Consider the following 8576-nt stretch of genomic DNA (forward strand, 5'->3'; position numbering starts at 1 on the left):
AAAATCCTAATTCTCCAAGCTCCAAGGAGATTAGCTAGAACCTAAACAATATCAAGTAAACCTATCACAATAAGCATAGAGTTTGAAATTGCATCTAGCCACAATTTAGGAATTGCCAAATAATCACTTAATTAGGCAAACCTAGTATTTAACCTCATCAATAATAATATATTCTACTTCCAAAGTTTCTCAACAATTAGATTCACAAGGCATAAACTCCAATTTACAAAGTTAACCCATTTAATATCATCTCCAACATTATGACTAGCTTCCATAAAATTTACACTACATCATTAAGAGACCCATGAAAGCAAAATCAATATATCCTCCAAGATAAGAAATTTAGAACTTCAACTAACTCCAAATAAACCCAATGGCAATGGTAAAATTAAATTTACCAACCATCACATGTTATAACTTAAAACCCCTAAATTTTCCACCTTACATAAACCTTAAGTAGTCATCAATAGCACAAAATATATACCCACTCATCAAATAATTCCACCAATACAAAACCCATACATAAAAACACATAAATATCACTTCCAATGCTCATAAATCACATGGGTAACATTGTTAAAGTTTAGATAAAAATAACCTCAAGCAAAAGTGCAAAACCCACCAAAAAGATGAGAAATTTTTTTTACCTCAAAAAGAGGATGTGAAAGTGTTTATGGGTTCCCAAAAATTTCCGGTTATCTTGCTGGAAAATGATGGTGGAAATGGTGGTGGTGGTGTGGAAGTGCCGGTGGAGAAGATGAGAGTAGAGAGGAGCGTATGAGAGAATGAAAAAAAAGAAAGAAAAGAAGTGAAGTGAAAGAGCCGGCCAAGAGAGAAAATGGATAGTGTGAAAATGAGTGGTTGAGAATGATGGGTAGTGGAGTTAGGTGGGGCACGTGGGAGCTAAAAAAATCTAACCTTAACCCCTTTTTTTTATTTTTTATTTTTTGTTTTGACTGGGTCATTACAAACACCCTACCCAAAAGCAAGAGACACAAAGAAAAGGCATAAACAAAACATTTAAAGCCATAAAGCATCCAAGCATAGCATCCAAACAAGACATTTAAGCACATAAACATGGAAAAAATGAACAAAAAATAAATTTAGACATATCCTAACCCAAGAAGGCTAGGCCAACAATATCAAAGCAATAAAGCGTGCTAGAAAAGCAATAAAACATGTTAGGAATTTAAAATAAAGCAATAGAGTTACAGAGAAAATGGGTGTAGATTGTAGCTAAAAAAGCTACATCTACACCCCTTAAACCTCAAAACCAAGGTAGATGGACCAAGGAGGAGGAGATGGAAGCAAGAACATTACCTCTTGATTTTGAAGATATGAGAAATAATGATTTATTTGTGTGCGTTTGGGGGAGGATTCAGGAGAAAAGGGGGAAGAAAGCTCCAAAAAAAATGCTCTAAATTGCCCAAAATCTTTTCTTTTCTTTTTATTTTTTATTTTATTTTTAATCTGGGAGCTGCTGGGGTATATATAACTTTTTTGTGACCTTTTTTTTTTCTAGCTTTTTGGTTCCAATTTCGGTTGCTCATTTGAAGGCATTTCCGAACTCTAATTAAGCTGATTCTAGTGGCATTAGAAAGATATGGGTGTCTATTTTTCAGAATAGTTTGTGTCCGGTTGGAACAGCTTATTGAGCTAAAACTAAAAAACTTTTTGCTAAAAGTGTAGAAAAAAAGTTAAAAAAAAAAAAAATAAGCTGAACAGTAGAGTGGGACCCATGAATAGTATCAAAAAGTGTAGTGAGACCCATGAATAGTATCAAAAAATGCAATGAGACCTATGAATAGTAACAAAAATAAGCTGAAAGTGGAGATAAGCTGAAAAATTCAGCTCATCCCATAACACACTTTACTTTTGAAAATCAGATGGTTGGATCAAAAGTTATGGCCTAGCACAGTTTTCAAGATATCTCAACTGTTTTAACTCTGAATTTGACCCATGAGAAGTCGTTGGAAAGGGAATTCAATATTCTTTGCAATGGTATTGGTTCCAACCCATTTTGATAGTCTAATCAAAATTAGGTTTTCGGTTGCTATTGGGAGTCAACCTTAGGTCAAATTTGGTCAAAGTTGGCCAAAGTTGACAAAAAAATCTTCGATAGTCTCAGGTTTGATGTAAAAACATGAAAATGCTTTTTTGGTTTGATTTTGACCAATTTTAACCTTTGGTCAAGGGCTTTTTGGTCATTTGACCTAAACTGGCACTTTAATTGCCCCAATGCCTAAACGGGTTGAATTACAATGATCTAGATGTTCTCATGGTTGTTCGGTGAGAAAATAATATTTATGGAATTTTCAGGATTTGGCACGCAAATTGAGGGTAGACAAATTATGGTATCAGCAAAAAATTTATAGTCAAGAATATTTAATTCATAGTAAACTTAATTATGATTATCAAACCTACCTCTGAAACCTTTAGACAGCTCCAACATGAACCTACAGTTCACGCTTCTCTTCAATATGCTTGATGCCTGAAGCTTGGGTTACAACTTTGTTCCACACTAATGGAATAACATTGATCTTTGGTAGATGCTTGAATGAGTAGAAGCCATAAAACCTCTCAAATCTTGAAAAAGTAGATCACTAAGAGCCTGTTTGGGTAAGCAATTTTCACAACTCAATTCTCAGTTTCCATAACTCATAACTCAAAAATGGTGGGACCCATAGCAAAAAGGTTGTTTGGTCAAACGATAACTCTGTTTCCATAACTCAATTCTCTGATTTTTGAGTTATGAGTTATGGAAACTGAAAACAACAAAAGGCTGTTTTCAGTTTCCATAACTCATAACTCAATGGCATTTTCGTAAATAAACATACATGAGGGACCCACAGCCGCAACTTTTGACCACCTTTTGACTTTTTTTTTTTTTTTTTTTTTTTTTTTTTTTTTTTTTTTTTTTTCTGGGTTGGCGTTGGCTATTCGTAACTTTTTTTTATTTTTATTTTTACTGGTTCGTCTGTTCTGTTCTATTTTTTTTTTAGTACCTAGACTCACCAAACTTAGTGAAAAAAAAAAAAAAAAAAAAAAAAAAAAAAAGACCCCAGACCGAACAGCCAACCCAAGAGGAAAAAAAAAAAAAGAAGAAGCTGCACTGTGACAGGCGTGGGCCCTCCAAATAGTGTGAAAAATAGTGAGTGATGGAAACTGAGTGATGAAGGCAAACGGATGTGAAAAATTGAGTAATGAGTGATGAGTGATGAGTTATGAGTGATGAGTGATGAGTGATAGAAATTGAGTGACGAAAAAGGCTTACCCAAACAGGCCCTAAGACTTGAAAAACGTGCATATGTTTTTCCTCATATACCAATTAAAACTAGACTAAAACCCTAAACGTTTGATTGGCTTTAATTAAAATCTGCAAAATCACATCTCGATTGGTTGAAGCTTTCTCTCAATCAATCAAGCTAGCCTGATTTTCAATTCCTGAACCTACATCTTGTATGTTTTTGAACTCTAACTTGTAGGACTTTAAGCATTGTCTAATATGACTCACAGATACTAAGATCTATATCTAGCCAAGTTTATGTGCACGGTTTGCTAACAAACAAATCATTTAGAACCTAAACATTTAGGGTACGTTTGGTACACTGAATGGAGATTACGACAGGAATTGTAATATTTATTACTGGGAATAAAATGTGTTGTAATGTAATAACTAAAGCTATTCATTAGTTAGAGTGAAACTTAACATTTATATTAGGAAATTTCTTACTCATACAATTATATCTCCTTAAAATTTGTTATTTTTAAATTTAAGATAGATATGTAGTTTGTGAAATTGGAAAGTATCTAGGCAGTAAGCATAAACATAATACAACTATTTAACTACACACTACATACTTTACATTATCAATTCAACTATTATCTACATTCTATATGTTGTACACCTATTCTACCACAATCACGTGGGAGTGGCGTTGATTTAAATGTGAAATGTTATCAGCAAACATAGTGCAACAACCTATTTCATAAAATAATTTAAAAAAAAATAATAAAAACACCAAAGAACAAAAAAGGATAAAGGTTACTATCCTTCTACAGTAACAAACATCTATTTCATATTACAATCTGTGTAAAAGGGGTACTCCCTTTCACACAAATGAAACAAACATTCTTAAGTAAACAAAAGTAAAGCAAACCCTTTAGTTTTTTAAACGGATAAGCAACTTCCTTTAACATGGATTTATGAAATCAAACTCTCTTACATGGCTATAGACAAAAGTAATACGAAAGACGGCTCAAAACAATTAGAAGCAGGGCATTTTAGAGACAAAACTGAAGATAAGCAAAAGAGAAAGAGTCTGGAACGGTGACACCCCAAAAACACCAAGGTTTGAGATTGATTTGATTTACCTTTGATTTTATTTTTGCTTTGGTTGTTGAGAGAGAGAGAGAGAGAGAGATATTTGTTCCAAAATCATATTGCAAACTTTTTTATCCAACCAACCCAAAGAATAAACAAAAACCTTAGGAGTTTCACTTTCACCAAACTATTACAGTTTACAAACAACACACCAGGATGATATAATTGGATTACATTTAAGAATACATGGAAGCTTGTGACTCCTTTTATTTCACTTCATGGTGAAAGGTAACGAAGAAACTACTAAAAGAATACATGGAAGCTTGTGCCTTCTTTTATTTCACTTCATGGTGAAAGGTAACGAAGAAACGACTAAACAGTTTTGCAGCACCAGCCATTCAGTACTAATACGCATGCCTATAATTTAACATGTCAAGCATTTGATAAGGAGGTGGTGGAAGCATATGCAAGGAGCTCTGTGTCACCTTCAAATTTAGTCATGTCTTCCTCTTTTAAGTTAACCCATGCCTCTATTCCATCCCCACTTTTGGTGTCTATAAATACAACAACGTTCTTGAAAGGCAAGCTAACCAGACCAATCCACATGGGATTTCCCCAACCAAAGTCCACTTCATACATAGGGAACCTGCACCAACTACTGAAATTGAATGGAACTACATCTTCTGTCAGGACTTTTCCACCAGCCTCTTTGAGAAAATTCAAGTGTTGAGCGTGGTCCTGTAACTTTTTCACATACTCATTGTCTATTTTTCTTATCGCGGCTCTCACTTTGCCCACAAGGCCACTCCTCTCTTCACTAGACAGAAGGACTGTTGCAAGCCGGAAGATATTTCCAAAAAAATTTCTAGGCAATGGTGGATCCATCCTTGTTCGTAAATTCACTGCAAAAAGCACCATGTTGAGCTTTTTAGGCCCAATGTTTGCTTGTGTAGCAGCTACATATCGGCTCCATAAAAAGACTGATAAGGCCTCAACACGGCTGGGGTGTAATGGGCATTCTAAGTCTGAGCTTTCTCCGTATTTTTCTATAAGAGCCACTACTGAAGTAGAACTAAACACAAACCTCTTTAATACAAGCTTCTCTTTTATCATACTATTTTCCGGTTGAAACCCAGATAAAGTACTTGTAGGAGGAAAGAGAGTTGATGCTTGAAATTGGGGATATATATTACTATCACCTCGAGCTGTGGCTGCCCAAGTTTTCATAAACATGATAAAGGATGTGCCATCAGCAATCTTGTGGGAAATGCATGCACCAATGGTAATACCACCACAAGTGAAGTAGTTGACTTGAACAGCAAAGGCAAAATGGTGTGTGTCATCAATATTGCATGGAAGAAATTTCTTGAACTCTGCAGGATTTGGATTTGTAACAATATCTGAAAGCTCGCACTTGACTTGGGCTTCACGATACAACACGCCTTCATCGTTGCAATCTACGACAAGATTGTCTCTAATGCGGCCAGCTAAAGGGTAGTAACGCGTTAAGACGTCGGACAATGATTTCTTGAGCACATTAGAGAACGATTTGGCAGGATTGGTACTGATTTTAGAGTAAGCATCATTCTGTGAGTAGAAGAAGAGAAATGGAACATACATAAGGGGGAATATTTGGTCGAGAAAGGAAAGCTGATAATAGCGAAGATGGGTGGGAGTTGGTGAAGATGGTTTGATATTCTCGTTCGAGATTAATTCCACCTCAAGCTTCATTTTCTCTTGCCAAGTAAGTTCAAACTACTTTGAACTAGTGTTTCTATGAAGGGTTATTATGCAAATTGTGGCATCTATCTACGTATATATAAAGCTCCTGCAAATGTGCTCGACCATGGTTTGATAAGATGTGCATGATCAAGGAATTATCTGATTGGACGAAAAGACATGATAGGGCTGTGTTCCAGCTAACCATTGTTAGTGAATTTTCAAGGAATTGTCCATGTAGATTCCGAAATCTAATCATGAGGTGTGATTAAATATTGAGAAAATTAAAAGAATATTTTATTTACGTACTCAATGGATTGTTTGTAGATAACTTAGAGGTCCTATTGTAATTGTTGTTGGGATAGTATGTTAACATTTTAGGGCCCGTTTGGTAACTAAGTTTAAGTAAGGTATTTTAGGTGTTTTTGATATATGTGTGGGTGAGTTCTCCATGATAGTACTCTTTTCTTTTAGGATTGGGTTTCGCTTTAAGATCTTAGACCTTAAAAAAAAACCTAACCAAATAAAAAAAACTTTCTGAGTTGTTAAAAATTTCATGCCCTAATAAGTAGGGCTGTCCACGGGTCGGTTCTAGTCGGGTTTGTGCCCAACCCGGAACCGGCCCAATGGAGTCGGGTTTTGGAAAAACTCACCCGTCGGAGACCGTCGGAGTAAACGGGTCGGGCAGATCAGACTTCAACGGGTGCGCGGACGGGTCGGTCGGAGTCAAAGATCTGAGAAAACGGCAAAAAAAGGGCAAGGAAACTGCGAGAAAGGTGAAAAAAACCCAGATCCGGTGAAAATCTCATCGGAATCTATGAGATTTTGCCAGATCCAACAGTAATCTCATCGGATTCAATGAGATTTCGCTAGATTCGCTCAAAATTTCATCAAATCTACATGAAAGAGCGCCTGAATCTGGGATTTTTGGTCGAGATCTGGGTTTTTTATCGCCGGAATCTGGGTTTTTATCTCCGGAATCTGGAATTTTCTTGTCGGAATCTGGATTTCTCGCCGGATTATGGGTTTTTCGCCGGTCGGTTTGGGTTTTTCGGGTTTTTGGGGAGAGAAACTGAAACTGACCTGCCGGAGTCGATTTCTGGTGGAGAAAATCCGCCGCCGACCACCGGAGTGGGTCAGGTCGGCTGGTTTCGTGTCGATTCTGGTCGGGTCTCCGGGTGGGTCGGGTCATCGGATATGCTTGGACAGCCCTACTAATAAGAGTGAATCTCTTACTATGGTTTTTTTTTTTTTTTTTTTTTTTCTCTCTCTCTCTCTATAAAAATGTTCTTTTCTAAATAGAGAAGCTTCAATTTCTTGTTTTTCAATTCAATTTGATTGTTAAAACCATTCATGTTAGGTGCCACAGTGAGACCCATCACGTCTCACGTATTAATCCTACATATATTTCTCCAATTTTTTGTTATGTAGAATTAATATGTGCCACGTGAGAGGGTGTTTTTGAAATTGAAACCAAACTTGTGGCCAAAATGAAACTTTTGAAACATTAAGGGTTAGGATGAAAACTACTCCAAATTGTAACAACCATGTTTCGACATGTACTGAGCCCTAAAATGTTTTGAGATTTTGTTGTAACCATATAAAGACTAGTAAAGAATGTCTAAGAATAAAATAAAATTATGAGTTGTGGTGATTAGAGCTATAAATCAACTAAGTTGTTTATGAACTGATTAAGATCAGCTTTGGAAAAAACTTGTTCATATTATTTGCTTAGCAAACAAGCCAAGCTCAAGCACAAGTTTGGGCTCAAGTTCAATCATAATAATTTGTTTGTGAACAAGCTAGTGAACATGCAAGCTCAATTATATTTTTGTATGTATACTTGTCCAAAAATATATTTAGATAGGGTTGAGATAGATTATGTAAGTTTGTAACAAGGTTCATATAATATCAAATTTGTATTTGTATTTTATTGGTAACATAAACATTTTATTCATGGTAAAATTCATAAATTTGTGAAAGGGTAAGAAGTCTTAGTCATGATTTAAATATATACAGGAAAAGGATAAGTTAATCAATTATTAGCTTGTGAACAAACTTAAAACTTGTTTGATAAGAAAATTAATTAAGTTAAAACATCTAATCTTGTCTGGTAACGAGCTCAAGTTCAACTTGTGTTCGAAATAAAATTAAATGAACAAACCTGAAATTTTAATACTTAGCTCGACTCGTTTACTATCCTAATAGTAAGTTCCAATACAATCATATTATATTACATGTTTGACCTAATTTTGATTTTTGGAAAATTGACAAATTTCATTTATGTTAAAATTTTACGTTAAAAATATTATGAGATTTCGTTATGACAAGTACGCATTAGAATATGTATATATAGGCATTTTTTTTATGAAACTTATATTAAAATAAAAAATCCAAATGTCAAATTTCCTTAAAGTTATAAACGTGAGCCGTGAGGTCCTTATTTGTTTGTTTTTATTTTCTAACTAGCTTGTTTTGCACCACGTCTTTCTCTTTTCTTTTTTGATATTGCACCAGTTGTCCTAATTTAATA

The 8576-nt window shown here is 35.0% G+C and overlaps 1 protein-coding gene across 1 annotated transcript; it reads right to left on the reverse strand.

Moving 5' to 3' along the window:
* Positions 1-4756: 4756 nt before the first annotated feature.
* LOC115980690 (stemmadenine O-acetyltransferase-like) lies at positions 4757-6055 on the reverse strand. Its single transcript, XM_031102917.1, has one exon. The coding sequence runs from the start codon at positions 6053-6055 to the stop codon at positions 4757-4759; it is 1299 nt and encodes a 432-aa protein (XP_030958777.1).
* Between the last annotated feature and the right edge of the window lie 2521 nt (positions 6056-8576).

The sequence above is a fragment of the Quercus lobata genome, chromosome 3, assembly GCF_001633185.2.
Source record: "Quercus lobata isolate SW786 chromosome 3, ValleyOak3.0 Primary Assembly, whole genome shotgun sequence".
Classification (NCBI taxonomy): Eukaryota; Viridiplantae; Streptophyta; class Magnoliopsida; order Fagales; family Fagaceae; genus Quercus; species Quercus lobata.